Source organism: Polyodon spathula, chromosome 7, assembly GCF_017654505.1.
Source record: "Polyodon spathula isolate WHYD16114869_AA chromosome 7, ASM1765450v1, whole genome shotgun sequence".
NCBI lineage: Eukaryota > Metazoa > Chordata > Actinopteri > Acipenseriformes > Polyodontidae > Polyodon > Polyodon spathula.
In genome coordinates, this window is record NC_054540.1 from 5,622,985 (window position 1) to 5,641,093 (window position 18,109).

The 18,109-nt window shown below is 40.9% G+C and overlaps 1 protein-coding gene across 7 annotated transcripts in view; it reads left to right on the forward strand.

Moving 5' to 3' along the window:
• The window catches only part of LOC121318047 (neuron navigator 3-like), a 159,222-nt gene that overhangs the window by 96,638 nt on the left and 44,475 nt on the right, over positions 1 to 18,109 (forward strand). For all 7 annotated transcript variants that reach the window (XM_041254274.1, XM_041254275.1, XM_041254277.1 and 4 more), the window contains exons 10-12: positions 1,600 to 1,708; positions 3,770 to 4,159; positions 6,135 to 6,254. In XM_041254274.1, the coding sequence (XP_041110208.1) occupies positions 1,600 to 1,708; positions 3,770 to 4,159; positions 6,135 to 6,254 (619 nt within the window). The remainder of the gene's footprint in view (positions 1 to 1,599; positions 1,709 to 3,769; positions 4,160 to 6,134; positions 6,255 to 18,109) is intronic.

Genomic DNA, 18,109 nt, shown 5'->3' on the forward strand with positions numbered 1-18,109 from the left:
ATTAATATATTTCCATATAAATTACATTCGGAAGCTTTCCCTGTAATGCTACTACTAAAAATAATAAGCATTGCTAAGTTATTTGCAGATAATGGTAAGTGACGTCCATCTTACTGTATTTTTGTGATATTTAATTCCTCATGTTTAATTGAAGCCTAAGCATTTAAATATAATAAAGCATAACAGCATTTTTGTTCAGGTCTTATAAAATATGATCCAGCACCATTACAACAAACCCCAGTTGTATGAAGTAAACAGAATGCAGTGCATAGTCAGTGTTGCTGCTGGAGAGATGAAGCTTTTTCCTCCTCGTTACACCAGCGGAAGACACTGTACTGTGTGCAAATGATGTGTTTTTTTTTTTTGTTTGCTTGCATGTTTTATCCAGTAGCTCAGTCAGCATTAGATGTATATGTCCATTTGTCTACTTATTTAAATGTTCTCTGTCTAAATGTGTTTATTTTTTAACCAAAGCATTCTTTTCTGCTGTATGAAAAGTTGTACTGTATTGAATACATTGGTGGTTGTCATTTTTAAGATGAAAGAATGCGTTGGCATGCTTTGATATGCAGAATGTAATTACTGTACCCCGTTCGAAATTTTAAACAGCAATTCAGTGCTGTGTAGCTTTTGTTAGTCTCTCAATACTGAATGTGATGCAGACTTGACTACAGTCCGTATCTGGTCATTCCAGCTGTACTTGGTCACACCAGAAATGGGTAATTTTAGTTGATCTGTAAAACTGTATTTGTAGGAGGAGAAGCATGAACAGGATGTGTTCTGTTGAATGTAGACAGTCTCTTAGGACTGCAGATTTTGACACAGTAAGAGATTCGATTCTTTGCGTCAGCTTTATTTGTTAAGCTGCAGTAACACATCCTTTTAACAAAGATTTTTTTCAAAGTTCAAACCCAAGTTATTTTCAAGCTTGCTAAAGGCAAAGGGTATCATAAGCTAGTGAATGCATGGAGGGGTCACCTGTACATCAAACACGAGTTTTACTGCTGGTGGAATGAGTGAATAATGTAATTGCACAGTAGTTACCAAGGAAGAGTAGTAGTCCATGGTAATTACCCATCCATTACAATGTAATTACATGACTAGTCATGCTCAGTAATCTAAAGAGCTTCCAGACATTCTTTAGCACAATTATTGAAAATTCCAGAATAAAGATGCAGTCTGTCCATTCTGTACCTGCATGCTACACATATTTTACATGTGCATACTATGACTGTGGTGATTTTTGTTGTTCATGTATCTTTTTTATGTTATTCAGTGGGATTAGCCAATGCATTATTATCTTAGAGTTGGGTTGACAGCATGCAACAAGAAAACACGTCAACAACACCCCAAATTAATGAGGTGGCTGTTCTGTTTTCTTATGATTACACATTTAGTGAATTGCTACACAGTACTGTATAAACTGAGACTTATATTTAACTTGACTCCCCTATTCAAAGTCACAAACTGCAAATGCTGTCTTATGTTTTTGGTGTTAACTTGAATGACTTGTTTGTTATATGTAAGAGGTACCAATGTTGTGTTTTATTTTATTTTTTTACTTAACATGATCAGTTTTGTCTTGTTTCGGTTTTCTAGGGGAGGACCCTGAAACGAGAAGAATGCGAACAGTGAAGAACATTGCAGATCTGAGGCAAAACTTAGAAGAGACAATGTCCAGCCTTAGAGGGACCCAGATCAGTCACAGGTACTGTACCAGACATAAACCTCCAAGCAGTGTTGAAACCAGAACACTGGGAGACTGTAGGGGGGAAACACAAGTGTTATCTCTTTGTTGATGTTAAACAACATTACAGGAGTATTATGCTGAAGTAGGTCAGGAGCCGATACTGTGCTGTGGGACCCAACACTTGCTGCATCATCAGTACTACCTCGTTGACATCATATTTCTAAAGTAATCAATTAACTATCTCTTACTCACTGAATATAATTGAGCTGTATGACTTTGTATTAATACAAGTATAGATTTGGACACAGTGATATAAAAAATAGAGTGTAGGGATTGTCAATCTATTTGTTTATTAACAACTAACTCTGGGGAAATTTCATAAGACCCATCATTCTTATTTGTGTGGAGGAATTCTGTGCAGACCATTTGCAAGCCGTCATGTTACAACCATCAAACAATGAATCAAACTGATTGTTGTAAAATTTGTCAAGCTTGTCTTTCCCTTCATGAAGCCCATATTTTCATTCCAGTCATCTTCACATAATGTATGAATATTGATTGAGCTGCCTGATCAGATTGCAGTGCGCTACTTTCAATTCAGCAGCATCTATTTAAATAGAAACACACATATGTTGTGTTCATATAAACCCCAGGGTTTTTATTGACACTATATTGTTTTTACTGACATCAATTTAAAAAAAAATGAAACAATAAAATACATAATAAAATATGTTATTTGAATGTACTTAGATTTATTTAGGTCTTTACTTATGGTCATACATGGACACATTTGCAGATTGGTTCATTTGCTTTGTTGGTCTGAATCTGGTGCTATTTGTAACAGCAGCCTTGACAGACAGAATTTGATCCAGAATGTCTGTAGAGAGTTGATTTCTTATGTCTGTTTTTACAAGGTTCATTTGAGAAAAAACTTTTTCTAATGTTGCAGTGTGGCAAAGCCAACACATTAATGAGGACACTTGGCAAGTGTAGGAAAACATGTCTCTCTGCTAGGTGTAGACAAGAGTGTAATTTTGTGCCAGTATTCATCAGCTGCCAGTTCCTGTCTAAGATCTGTCTGTCAGTCACTTGATACTGCATAAATTCAATATCTTGGCTATCCAGCATATTTCTAAGAACAATCTGTGGGAAAAGCATTGCAAGATGGGCGATGTCTCCCAAGCTTGTTGTGTTTTGGCTGCTTGGTTGAAGAACACACACTCATTTCAGCACACTATTGTTCATTGGCATTCTTCTTTTGATACTTTTCACTGTCGTCACCTAAGGTGTAGGTATATGTGGTCACTGATTGGGGGCTGAACAAAACACCATTTGCGCTGGTAATAAATCAAAATTAAATTCCTAGACATGTTACACATTGTGGAACCCATCCAGTTACTAGAGTCAGAAATCTGTGTAGTAGCTTCCCATGCATGCTCCATTTCACACCAAGAGGAATATTTTATAATGCTATTTTATAATGTAACTCTTCTGGATAATTTTTGTGTGTGCAGGTGAGTGGTTAGAACTACCAGTGCAATCACTGGCTCATTGTCTGATCATTTTGCGAGTGTATTGAGTGTCATTTGTCCCAAATGTTTGTGGAGGGCACCAGTGGGTAGTAAACCATAATGGAATCTGGAGATGAACACTTATTTTGCATGAGCAGGTGGCATGTTATCTCCCATTGCCAGTCACAACAGATATTTTCTGCAAAGGCATTTTATCTGTGGCAATTGGTTGATTTTAGCTTGAACAGCACACTAGTCTAATTGCAATAGTAAAATAGAATAATAAGAAACAAAGCACTGGAATATGATCTGCTTTAACTAAATACAATACAAAAGTTAAAAAGCACAGTCGGTACAAAAAACAATTATTGCAAGCTGTAAAGAATATCAGTTTATGTTTTAAGTTTAGTCATAGGTCTTAGAGTTTGTGACAACATGAATAATAAAATATTCAGAAATCAGAAAACCAGATAAAAACCAATACTGTTCTTCAGTTCTCTGATCTGTGAAACTAGACTACATCGTTGTGACTCTCATGCTTGTATTTCTCGGGTTTGCGCCCCGACAGCACATTGGAAACGACATTTGACAGCACAGTCACCACGGAGGTGAACGGCAGGAGTATACCGAGCCTGACCAACCGATCGTCACCTATGGCCTGGAGGCTGGGTCAGTCAAGTCCCAGGCTGCAGGCAGGCGACGCCCCCTCGCTGCCCAGTGGATACCCACCTCGCAGCAACAGCAGTCGCTTGATGCACACGGACCCCTCACGCTTCATGTACACGACCCCCCTGCGGAGAGCTACGGGGGGAGCCCGGGCTGGGAACTTGGCTCACATGGACCTGAGCGAGAAGAGAGGAGGGGACCTTGAAGTGCCTGAGGAGGTGGATGTGACGGGTTACATGAGCGATGGTGACCTCCTCAGCAAGAACATGAGGACAGATGAAATCAGCAGTGGGTAAGTAACTCTCTCTCTGTTATTGCTGCTCTAGAAAGAGTGCAAAGAATAGCGACCAGAATTATTCTGGGTTTAAAAAGCATGTCATATGCAGACAGGCTAAAAGAATTGAATCTATTCAGTCTTGAACAAAGAAGACAACGCGGCGACCTAATTCAAGCATTCAAAATTCTTAAAGGTATTGACAATGTCGACCCAAGGGACTTTTTCGACCTGAAAGAAAAAGGGTCAGAAATGGAGATTAGACAAAGGGGCATTCAGAACAGAAACTAGGAGGCACTTTTTTACACAGAGAATCGTGAGGGTCTGGAATCAACTCCCCAGTAATGTTGAAGCTGACACCCTGGGATCCTTCAAGAAGCTGCTTGATGAGATTCTGGGATCAATAAGCTACTAACAACCAAATGAGCAAGATGGGCCGAATGGCCTCCTCTCGTTTGTAAACTTTCTTATGTTCTCTGTCTTATATTCTCTCGCTCTCTCTCTCTCCTGTCTCTCTCTCTCTCTCACTCTCTCTCTCTCACACACTCACACACATTCTCTCTCTCACACACATTCTCTCTCGCATTCTCTCTCTCTCTCACACACATTCTTTCTCTCTTACTCTCTTTGGATTACACTTCTATTAAACAGCAACATTGAAATTCCCACTTTTTTTCTTTTTTGCTGAGGTACTTTTGTAATTTGCATGCAAAACCTGCAATTTCAAAAATAACATTTCTGTATATTAAAGCAATCAGGGTTAGGAACAGGTAATTCATGTGTTATTTTCTTTAGTGTGTACATTGAAATGTGTGAATATCAAAGAAATGGAAGAGAGACGGAAACACTGTGAGTTGCTAATACCATGCTGAACCACTAATAATTGTCTACATACTCAGCCAATCATCTTTTATTACTGTTTTAGCATTCATGGATATTTGCCATGTTTAAGCTTGTCTGAGCAAGAGTAGTTTTTGTAATGAGATGACCACTAGAAAAGCATACTGGTAATTTCTTCACCACTGAAGCTGCGAGTTTGTTAGAGGTGGAAATTATCTGACAAACTCATTATTTTACTACAATGATAAAATACACTGGTGACTTTATCCAGACATGCTAAAACTGTAATATGTGCTGATTAGGAACACTTGCACTATAGTCTTGGCTTTTCTGCATCAACCATTCAGTAAAACGAAGGGAAACTTGTCATATTTTTTTTACTGTGTAGGTCTGGGTGAGTTAAATGTAAATTTGTTTGCAATTTAATGTCCATTGTTCTCAAGAATCACAAGCCGATAGCCAATCTGCATTGAGAAGTACAGTTCAACTCATAGGTAAATGTACAGTGTCTCAATGAGGTGTAAACATTTAAAATACCTATCTGACTGAATCCAGACAAATTTTCAGTGCTCTGCTCTGAGATGCTGAAAAGAGAACATTGAGCTTCAGTGTGCTAATAGTATAAAAGACAAAATGTCATTGTACTCTGTCTCTGGCCCATCTCTCCCAGTTATAAATGATTGTGGAGCGCAATCAAAGAAGTCTGTTTCACTATAATAATCCCTCGACTTCTGCAGTAGTAGCACGATACTTGTGTAGTTTGTTTGTTTATTGTGCAAACAGCATGTTTCACCTGTATCTCCCTTCGTCCCTAATACTATATTAGGATTTCATTAAAACTGTATGGACATCAATGGGTTGTTGTTTCATTGAAAACATGAGATTTTTTATTTGTTTTGCAAAAATAACCCAAACAAAACAACAACAAAACAACCTGTTTCTGTAAACATCAATTGCTAATTAATAGATGTCAATTAACCCCTTCAGTCACACATTTAATTAAACAGTTTGTGTGAATCCTAGGGAGTTTGAGAAGTTGCCCTGCCGTAATTCTGACAAAACAAAACATATATGCATTATAAAATAGATACATAGATAGGAAACTTAACAACATGGCACAATTACTAAATACTAAGTGATGCTTCCTTTTCAGATATCTGACTGATGGAGGGCTCAGTCTGTATTCCCGCAATATGAACCGCATTCCAGACCTGGCTGCCTCACGTGATGTGATCCAGAAGGGGGTGAATGAGGGGATAGGGGAGACAGACAGGTACAGTAAACCACTGTCTTATACAGTATCAACCGCTCCCTTGGCCTGAATACTGCTGTTGGTTTTTATTCACCTTGAACGGGTAGGAGTAAATTGCAGCAACAACTGGCAGTGATTGTAACCTTAGCAACAGACATTAAATGAGCATGATGTCACGCCCAGAGCAAGGTTAATGCATAGTGGAAGAGCATGAATAAAGAGAAAAATAAATAACATGCAATAATGTCCAGTAATATCAAACCAAGAAGGGGTAAACCCTTCAAATGACTGAAAAAACGTTTGTAATTAATAAGGTAACATCACTTTACGAACAAATGTACCGCATTCATCTTCAGTGCTGTCAGAAAGGCAAAAAAAAAAACCCCAACCAAATACCCTTTGTTGCTATTTTAAATCACTCACTTTTATTTTGAATGCAATTTTCATTATAACATATTGACAGAACTGTTGACAGAATGGTACCTCTTTGTTGTTCAGAGATAAGTGTTGAGATTCTTCTAGGGTTCTTAGAGGAATCTGCAAATCATTCAAATGAGAAATGCATCGGAGAAACCTGTAGGACCTTGCCCTTTTAATTCCTTGCCTCGGTGACTAAATTCAAATCCCAATTCCTCTTCGAAATGCAAAGTCAAATGCATGACATGCAGTCAAAGTAAGGACAAATTGCATGCTTAACAATAGTGACATTTCAGTCAGGTAGACCATGCATTATTCATTCATCTCATTTCAGTCTATTCTTGCCTGAAATAAAGGGACATGGTATCTAAGTAAGGACAAATGTTAAAGTTTTTAAAACAGTTGAATTAGTAGTTTTTACAGATATGTATCTTTGTGTGAACAGTCCCTGTCTGCATTTTACTGTAAACTGATGCAATTTCCATTGCTTGAAATCATACACGGTTCTTTATTAAGTGCTGTGACCTCAAATTAATTTAAATATGAATATAAATAGAGGTGGGTCTTAATTAACCTTACGTTATCTGCAGGTAAAACTACCTTTGCTTTTTAGAATGTAATTCAGACTGGACCATCAACAATGTTTGCTTTCTGCAATTGTAGAAGGACTGCATAGATTGTCAATAAAACCAAAATTGGAAACTACATTGTAACAGTGCACCTATACATTGTAACAATGCACCTGTACATTGTAACAATACACCTATACATTGGAACATACAGCAGGTGTCAGCTAAATGAACGATTGATGAAATTAGAAGTTCACATTTGCTTTGCAAATGAATGTTGCCATATTTCATGGCTGCCTTTTAAAAGCTCTGTTGTGACTGTAATGCTGTGTTTAAGATATACATTATACCTTATACAGTAAGCAGCAGATGTCTGATTTAATGGCGGGTGGCAATAGACATTAATATATTGGTGTCAAGAGATTAAGTGACAAATGGTGGCCAATTTAGATTGTGCATCTGCATAAAAGTGTTTTTTTAAATTTTATTTTGCAAATTTATTTTAGGGTTACAGGCCAGTCTACGTTGCTTGCATCCCGCGCACTCAGTTTTAAATGTGGTGGTCCAGATTGCCATGTTTTAATCTGTTAGTGTGTCGGAAGTCCTATTTCTGATATGTTATGTTTCTAGTTCATAACGCTGTTAACCCATGCTTTACCCAGTTTGCTGGGCACTACATATAGAGCTTCAGATGATTTGCTAAATAGTTCATAGTTTGTTTGATGGTTACAAACATTTGAACAGCTGGAATATAAATTGATAAAACTTTTCATTATTATGTCAGATGCTTTACTTGTATTTTTTTGTGTTGTTTTTAACTTGGTTTCCTTTCATTAAGTGTGTGTGTGGGATCATTGATGGTATAATAAAACAGAAGTTTACAAGAGTTTCATATGTATTGTTATCAAGTTTAAGTATAGCAAAAGAGACAGAGGCCATGCACCAGGTTACATTTTCCCCAGCCCCTCAGTGGTTTTTCTGCAGTAGTAAATCAGATCTGGAGCTTGTTGGCTCAGTGGATTTGCATTGGAAATTAATTGGATATGAAAAAACCCCATTGCACCATTGAACCTCAATATGAAATGAACATGGGGTGAGGGACTGATCTTCTAAGCTTTCCAGCGATACCGCCCCTTTCAGTCTAGTCTGCTACAATGATGGAGCAATAAACTCAAAACGAAACCTAAGCTGTGAACTCTGTCACATGATGAGAGGCTTAACTTCAGGTGATCATAGTTCTGTCTAGGAGTACCGCATACATACATTGAATATGTCTTTGGAAAACCCAGAGTCTGTACTTTTAAACAAGACATGAACCAGATAGGTGGCTTTTATGATGCCTGAGTAGTATGTGTGAGTTAAAGCGAAAGTCACTGCTTGCAAAACAACACCTAGATTGACTTTAATATTGTCTTTTTTTCAAAGCTGTTTACTTACTGCAGTGTACTGAGTTTCTGTGATGCTTAAAGATAGCGGCTGAGAATCATGTAAGAGAAAGAATAAAGTCTTGCGGTACTTAAAATATCCAGCACTACTTTTATTTATTTATTTATTTTAAGCAGAACTACTCAATGTGGCTCACAGTGCTTTCATCACTGACACCCACTTCCTTAGAGATTGTTGTAGCGTTTCAGGGATTCTAAACTGGGTGGAAAATACAGTAGCTTGAAGTCTTAAAATATCTCTGTGGGATATTCCCGCACTGAAAGTTGCAGATATGCTGGAGCAACTTGGAAAATGCGCGATTCTCACGATCCCGTGCTTAAATTCAAGCCCTGAACTGTTTCAAATCCAGATAGTAATCTGTAGTTGTTCTGGTTATTGATAAAGGTTAAGCTCCTTTTTACATAGTAATCTTTATTGCAAACAACAAAATACTGCCTTTCAGAGAGGCTAGGCATTAGGGTGGGTGGGGTCAGGGCACATCCATGGGAGATTGTGGGTAAATTGTTCCTGCACTATGGATAAGTAGAGAACAGTGTTCAGTGCAAGTCAATCTAGCACAGTGGTCCTCAAAGTTTTTTTGGGCCACAGGCACACATGTAAGTCTGAGGACATGGTCAATTTCCACTTGAGATATGTAGCAGCCTACTTTTCCCAAAATGTTAAATAAAAAGACATTTCTCAACTGGCATCACAGCAAAGCGCACAGTGTAAGTAGACTGTAATGAGTTTCCATGATTCTATCAGGTGCCATCGTGGGAACCACTTTACCAAGGGCACACCGCTTTGACAACTGGCCAAACACCTTTCACATGCACTTCCAAAACATGTTTACAAAAAATATACATTTCCAGTTTTGTCAGTAGTTTCTTGAGCCCTTTAATAAGAAATGGAGCCTAGTAACACCATTTCATTTAAACTCGTGATTAGGGATGACCTTAATTCACTTCAGTCATTGTTGTAATTCTACAGTGTGAGATTCTCACAGCTTCATTTAGCATACATCTTTTCCTAATGACATTTTATCTACTAACCCGGAATTCATTTACAGTCTGCTGTTTCCATGAAGCCTGATTTATTATCAGTTCATTACAAACCTAGCTTTAGAAATGGATTGAGCTCATTGAAGTCTGTCTTCGATTCTACCTTACACTGGGAAATTCAATCGATTTCTGTAGAAGGTTGTACCTAAACTGTAAAAGTGCTTTCTCAGCAGAGGAGAGCACAGTACTTGTTGGTAAAAGGCTGTGGAATGCGTGCATTATACTGTTCTGGTCTAGCAGAGCTTGTCTGAAAAGCTTCATTCTGTTTTCTCTGTGTGTGATCAAATGCTCAAACTAACACCCTAGTCTGATTTGCCATCAGTGGATAGCTCTAAATAGATTGCATTTGAATTGATTTTCTCAAGGTTAGTATGCTGTGTTTTCTTTTTACATCATGAACATTGATTGTTAAATATATTTTCTCATTGTTCTTTGCACATAATGCAACTGGCACTGAATCTCACATACACTTACAAACCCCATCTTGATATTATTGCCAGAGATCTCCTGTTAAACTGTCTAGTAAATTCAGCGTCATTGTGGGGGGTGTAATACAGCAAAGGTGGTTCTCAGAGCTCAAGCTGATGGGAGTGGGGCGGATGCTGTAAATGAAAGATAATTATGTACTGAAAATCTTACTACAGTGGCTCCTCACATCTCACTGCTCAAGCAGGTGTTTAACATTGATACAGAGGACCTGATACAAAACCTTTCATTTTCTTGTGGATAATTTACTGGAGAGAGTTTTTTTGTTGTTGTTTTTCCCTCAAGCTGTGAATTCACTTGTTTTTGTCTGTGTACATCATTACTGAAGCTGTGAACACTTTTTCAAACACTTTTGTAAGAACACTTAACTTACAACCAGAATTTTTGAGAGGGTCTGGATTAATTTTGGTTATGCAGCAAATATAGCCCAAGGCTACAACCATCACCTATTAAATACGATGTTATTCTGAAAATATTGAAAAAGACACCCTGCTAAATCCCAGATACTAATCCTATGACTGCTTGTTTGGGGGAGCTCTTGGGGTGTAATATTATGTAACATTTAGCATCAGGGTAATATTAAATAAGGCAATGTTTATTTAGCTTTTTGGTTTCCCATTTCTCGACTAGATGGCATACACGATACATGCGGTGCTGTAAATGACACATAAAAACATGAAAATGAAAGCTCATTTAAAATAAACATTCTGCAGAGAGCTTTTATCTTTCATGGCTGCTTTTGCCTGGCTCCTCCCTTGGCGATCAGTAAAGGCAATTTTATCTGTATTAGTTGAGCTAAATTTATCTGGGAGTTAAAATATGCCACCTGACAGGATGAGGAAACTCCAGAGCTAGAGAGTTTATATAAAATATGTTAGGTGTACTTATAGAGGATTGGCCAGAGCTCCTGTTTCTTGCCCTGTCCCCGAGCCAGGTGGGCAGATGGGAAATTAAAGTGAACCAACATGTCATTGAAAATGATTAATCCAAATATTTAATACGGTGATATTAGCAGACCCCCTGACTTCACTAGACATCAACACTATTGGGAATCCCAGCTGTAATCCCAGGGAATGAAGAGTGAACTGTAAAACAAGCAGCAATAAAAAGAATACTGTACTGCTAGCAGTATAGGGTGGAGCAGAACTCAGAGTCAAGTAAAAAGAATACTGTACTGCTACCAGTATAGGGCGGAGTAGAACTCAGAGAAAGTCAAGGCTTCTGTTTTTACTTCCAAATTCATGATTGAGGGTTAGGGGTGGACCAAGCTTACCATGTTGCTTAATGTGCAAAAGATGCAGTCAGTTAATTAATTAAATGCATGATGAAAAAATAAATGCTGGACAATCATTTAAATTATATTTTATCAGTACATTGGTTATTTGCAGCTGATTGGTTATTATCAAGAAAGAAGCCAGTGACGGGGTGGGGACACTTTCATTGTCCAGGTGAAATGACCCAGCAAATACAAGACAGTATAAAAGCATGTTTTGTGCAGTTTTCTTTAACCTAGTGTAGTACCAGATATCAAGTTTGGAAAGTCCATGTTTGCTATAGCGTGTGTTTCTTTTAAAACTGCACCTTGCAGAAGTAAGTGGTGTGCATGGCAGGCACATTTTATGGAACTAAGTTTAAAATAACTTTTGCTACAATTATTTTAATGTATATATGTTTGAGTAATTATAATTATTTAGAGTACTCTAACCCACCCCTTTCTCTAACTATATCCACTATGCTTTATAGATACAGAGACAGTACAAAGTTTTTCAATGTTTTTGATGGGCAAATTCAGTAAAGCATTAACAACTGCTTTTGAAAATATAGCAGCGCATTTCCCTCTCGAGTTATGAATTAATAAAAGCCTCTCCTTTTAGAAGCCTCTTGAGCATCCCTTTTGTAGAGACTCTGACAGAATCTGACTTGGGCTGTGCAGTTGTCTTGAGATTTAATAAGGAGAAAAAAAGTGTGTGTCTCAATCGCAAGCTTTTTAAAAACCTGACGGTGAAATACATTGCGGTCCAGGCAGTATAGTATTGTTTGTTTATAGCTACAACCTGGTGTGGGCTTCAGCGATTACATCAAAATATCAGTGTAGAGAATACAGTATCTGGTCTATTCCTATTGAAGTAAAGTGTTGGCCACAACCAGTTGGTAGGTGATGTTCTTGTTGACCTGATTTTAGTTTTTAATATCATTTCACAACTTTACAGCAGTAGAGATATATAATAGAAATAGCCAAAACTAACAAAAAAAAAAAACCCATCTCAAGTCGTTTTACAAAAAAAAATTCTGCATATACATTATTATAATTTTCCTGTGCCTAGTATTTATTAAATAGGGAAACTGCAGTACAATTTGAAAGTCAATTGGTTGTATCCGGTAAGGGTGTTACATGCAATAAGTGTGCCAGTTAGATATTAGGTCTTTTATCTGTATCAAAGGTTTTACTGCTGTGTACCTCAGAAACTTTCTTTATCTCAGTCCAGTGGAAGTCCTCAAAGAAAAGCTGATGTGGCCAGTGTAGAGGGACAGAGAGAGGAGGGGGGAGGGATCAAATGCATTTCCCATTAACTGGCGAATGGTCTGTCTCATTTAGTCAAGGTCATTAAACTGAAGGCTTCCTGCCCGCAGATTATAAACGCCAAACTCTCATCACTGTAGTGGCAGGAAGCTGAGTTGCCTTTGGAAGTCACATTTCTGGAAAAGTAACTGTTTAAGAACTGTGACACAGGCTAGCAAGATATAGCAATACTCAATGCATTCTTAGGTTTGTTTGTTTTTTGCCGTTGAAAAAAAAAAGAATATGAATTGAAGGGGAAAATAACTATATACAATGGCCAATTAATCTTGGATAATTCAGGGACTTTCTTTACTTGATACATTTATAAATGCGTAATGATTCAGTTAGCGATATACTGTACAGGGCTCCGCGTGACAGATACAATCAGGAGATTGACAGGCCTTTTATGATGCGTTGTTATACGGTACGGTAACGGATGTGGAAGGGAGTTACCAGCTAAAAAACCAAAGTCTGCCTTAACAAACCTGAAGGACTCTGTAACTGAGCTCAAGAACAAATTATGTTTCAGACGTCCTGCATAAACTAGCCATTGCCAGCCTTTGTGAAGGAAGAAAAGAATGAATGCATCTGTAGGAGGGAAAAAAAGGAGGTGGTGGATGTTGCTAACCAAGAGAACAGACTGTAATGCAGACTTTACATTTATTGTGTCCAATCATTGCAACCTCCTTTCATTAAAACAAATCGAAACAAGACAAAAAGACAAATCATTTTCATGAGCTAATAAAGCGAATCTTGTGTGCACCTGCAGTGCACTAGTTCTAGCTTGAAAGCACTCCAGACCCCCGCACTGTAGGGGTCGACTGAGAAACGCAAGGAGCCTTCAGGACCCCCCTTGACCTTCATCAATCTTTAAATAATCCCCAAGTCCAGATTTTAGAACAAAGATTGTTGTACTGGTTGCATTCAATGGAAAAGACAGTAATTGTTTGTGACAGACATGTATATCAGGGTTTTGGAACCCGGTGGATCATTTAAGCATGACATATAGAATTACATAGGGAAACCAAAAATACCGTGAAATCAGAAAGCTTCTCCAAAAAATAAATATAAAATCGGCTATTAGGTGGGGCTGTTAAGATTCTACATCATTAGCGAGAGTAACCCTAAGGAAATTAGAAAGAAATATTATACGTAAAATCTATTTTTTTTTTTTTTTTCAAATGAATGATTATTCTGTCAGCATCATTAGGTACCATGATGCCGGCATAAATCATTGAAAGGAAAAGAAGTACGGATTGTTTGATTATTTTTGTTGCATGTCGCAGTTTAATTGTAGATGGATATGTTCTACTGACGATTATTACTGAAACTCCCAAACTGTCCCAAACCTTGTCCTGCATGAAAAAATAAGCGATATAAAGGCACTGTTGCGCACTGCAGACAAAGAGTAACTGAAGAATCAATAGCAGGGTCTACATGTTTTACAGCCATTGCTGTGGTTTCTAAAGAGATGGTCAGCTTTGTTAATAGAGTATAAATAATCCTGTTACGCTGAAGAAATCCATAAATGACCTGAAAGCTCAGAGCTCCACGTCTGACATCTCCATAATTTAATACAGTGCATGCATCATTTATAATGGTTTCTCGATCATGAGAAAACAATAATACAAAAATATTAGCAGTTCATTTTTAAAGTATTCTAGCAGGTATTATAAAATAGACCAAACTTGACTTGTATCATTTATCTTGTTCTTAGAAACATTTGAGCTTTGATTGTTATTCAAAGTACGGTACTGTGACGGAAAGATGAGTTCTGGTGATGAATCTTCCTCCCGACCTGTGAGGGCGCTAAAGAACGGGAGGAGAAGTATCTGGAAGGGCTGGCCTGACAGTTCGTTTCCGGGTCAGGGAAGTGGCTCAGCCTGGAGGGAAGCGCGACTCTGTTGTAAGACCGTATTGATTTGAAAGGTAAACGAGAGGCAGCTGCAAGTAATAAGGCAGCTGCAACCGTTTATCTCGATATCATGCGGGATTACATATAGGGGCCAGGGTAACGCTGATCTTCTCCTTCGTTTGGGTTAAACGATTGGAGAGAGAGAAGGACTGAGAGAGGAGCTCTCAGAGTGGATTGTGTTAGTGTTTTGTATTGTTGTGTCTGTCCGTGTAACTGTCTGTTTTTGTATTCAGCACTAGACAGTTAACGCACATCTCCGGAGCTGTCGAAAGGAGAGCACTATCCGGAGCACCACTGCACTGAGCACCTGCATTATCCCTGTGCTTTACACATTGTTGTGTATTGCTGGGGATTTATTATTTTTGACGGTCGCCAGACCTGGAAAAGAGCAATAAAGCACTTGTTCACTGAATCACTGTTGTCTGTTCATCACTCCTGCACCGCATCACCGCGACATCTGTTCCCCTTACCAACCACTTTGCCACACGTGGTGTCCGATCCGGGATGGACCGCAACGCACTGGCGGAGCTGCTGCAGGCACTGGAGATCAGACGGGATGCAGAGGAGAGACGGAGGGAGGAGCGCTATACGGCGCTCATTGAACGGGTAGGGCTGATCGTTGCTGCAGGAGCGACCCCTACCGGAACATCATTGATGTCGGCCCCGAAGGCACGGGCCATGAAAATGACGGCAGAGGATGATCCGGAGGCATTTTTGGTGGTGTTCGAGCGGCTGGCAACCGCGGCGGGATGGCCTCGGGAGTTCTGGGCAAGCCAGCTAGTACCTTGCCTGGTCGGGGAAGCGCAGGCAGCTTACCAAGCCCTGAGCGACCAGTACGCCACTGACTATGACCTAGTCAAGCAGGCTATCCTCCGTCGTCTCAACATCACCGCGGAGACCCACCGGACGCGGTTCCGCGAGTACCGGAGAGCCCCGGAGACACGCCCCAGGGTGGTGGCACAGCGGTTGTGCGACCACATGGTCCATTGGCTGACCCCAGAGAAGAAGACCGCTTAACAAATGGGGGAAGCCATTGTGGTGGAACAATTCTGCCATGTGGTCGGCGCCGAAACTCAGGCGTGGGTACGGCGCCACAACCCTGACACCCTGGAGGAGGCGGTCAAATTGGCCGAAGATTTTGAGGACTCTTTGACGTCAGCCCGGGTCGGGATCCTGTCAGCCCCTGCCCTGCTCAGGAACCAACCTCTCCCTCCCTCTCCTCCAACACCACCACCATCACCCTCGGTCCCGGCACCCAGACCTCCCAGACCGCCGACCCCGTTGGGCCCCCTTGCCTCCCCCCCATGGAGACCGAGGATGGCCCCCAGCTGGGGTAGAGGTGTTGCCCCTGCCCCGTTGCCCTACCAGCAGCGGGACAGATATTTAACCTATGCCCCCTCTGTCCCTCCACTCTGTTTTAGGTGTAACCAGCCAGGACATAGGGCCAGGTCATGCCCCGCTGCTATGGAGTGTGACGTGGCTGCATGCAACTGGACACCTGGAACGGGTAAGCAGGGGGAAAACGGTTGGGAGGGGCCCTGTCTGATTGACGTGGTTTTAGGGAATGTGAAAACCCACGCGTTAGTGGACACAGGGTGTGAGCAAACCTTGATCAGGACAGCTCTCTTGGGCGGTATGTCGTGGCGGCCACAAGGTCAGGTGGCCATCTCCTGTATCCATGGAGACATGCCGGCATACCCCACCCTAAAAGTATATTTATCGGTAGGACCGATAAAACGTCACCTTGTAGTCGGGGTGGCGGAAAGGTTGCCGCACCCAGTTATTCTGGGCCGAGACTGGCCAAAATTCAAAGAATTGGTGCAAATAATGGCAGTCTCAGCCACACACGTAAACGTGGCAGAAAAAGGGAAAAAGGAACGGATTGGTGATGTGTTTCCTTTTCATACTGAAATGTTTTCCCCTCTGTTCCGTCCTAGAAAAACAAATAAGGAGAGACGGACGGCGAAATGGGAGGGAGCGTCTTTGAGACAAGGCTGGGGTCTGGTGGGAGAGTGCTGTAATGGTAACAAACGCCAGTCGAAGGGAGTGGGAACGCAGTGTGACCGAGAGGGCCAGGTTACTGGGCCGACTAGGGCAGAGGTTATTCCAGCCCCTCTCAATATACCGGACCCGTGGTACTCAAGCGCGGACCTAGTGTGGGGCCAAAAGAACGACCCGTCACTGGTGCACGCTTGGGGGCAGGTCCGGTCCATTGAAGGTAAGGATGTTGATGGCGCTGGGCCGCTAGTATATCCACATTTCAGTATAAAGGGGCAATTACTATATAGGGTAAACCTAGCCGCGGGCACAGGACAGCCTGTAACACAATTATTGGTTCCCCCGTCTTGTCGGACCGAGGTCATGAGGCTGGCGCATGATATCCCTTTTGCGGGGCACCTTGGAGCCGAGAAGACGAGGGAGCGAATATTGGCTCGATTCTATTGGCTCGGTCTTCATACTGATGTGTCGAAATATGTAGCCACATGCCCAGACTGCCAGCGAGTAGCGCCAGGTCGAGTGCGCCCCGCTCCTTTGGTCCCACTGCCGATTATTTCCACTCCCTTTGAGCGCATTGCAATGGACATAATGGGCCCTTTGCTACCTTCTGACTCTGGGTATACGCATATATTAGTAGTGGTGGATTATGCAACGCGATACCCAGAGGCAGTTCCATTGAGGTCCACTAGTGCAGCTGCAATAGCCACCGAGTTAGCGCAGATTATGGCTAGAGTAGGGATCCCCAAGGAGATTTTGACTGATCACGGAACCAATTTTTTGTCCAATACGTTACAGCAGGTGTACAAAATATTAAAAATACGTCCCATCAGGACGTCCGTTTATCATCCACAATCGGACGGTTTGGTTGAACGTTTTAATCAGACCTTAAAGTCGATGCTGAGGTGATTTGTAACACAGGAGCAGAAACATTGGGCATCGCTTCTTCCCTACCTCCTTTTTGCGGTGAGAGAAGTGCCGCAGAGTTCAACGGGGTTCTCCCCCTTTGAGCTCCTCTACGTCCGGCAGCCTCGCGGCATTCTCGACCTGCTGAGGGAGGGGTGGGAGGAGCACAAAGGCTCATCCAAAAATGTAGTGAAGTATGTGCTCCTACTACGAGATCGGCTGGATTTGGTCGGTCGTTTGGCCCAAGACAACCTCAGATCAGCTCAGCACCGACAACAGCAGCATTACAACAAAAATGCACGGATTCGAACCTTTCGACCAGGGGACAAGGTAATGCTGCTACTTCCCTCATCTGAATCGAAACTGTGTGCTAAATGGCAGGGGCCGTATGAGGTGATTCGGGCTATAGGGAAAGTAAATTATGAAATTAGACAGCCCGATCGCCGAAATGAACGTGAAATTTATCATATCAATTTTCATATCAAGCCCTGGCAGGCAAGGGAGGTCTTATTTATAGCCCCAGGCAATATGGAGGATGATTT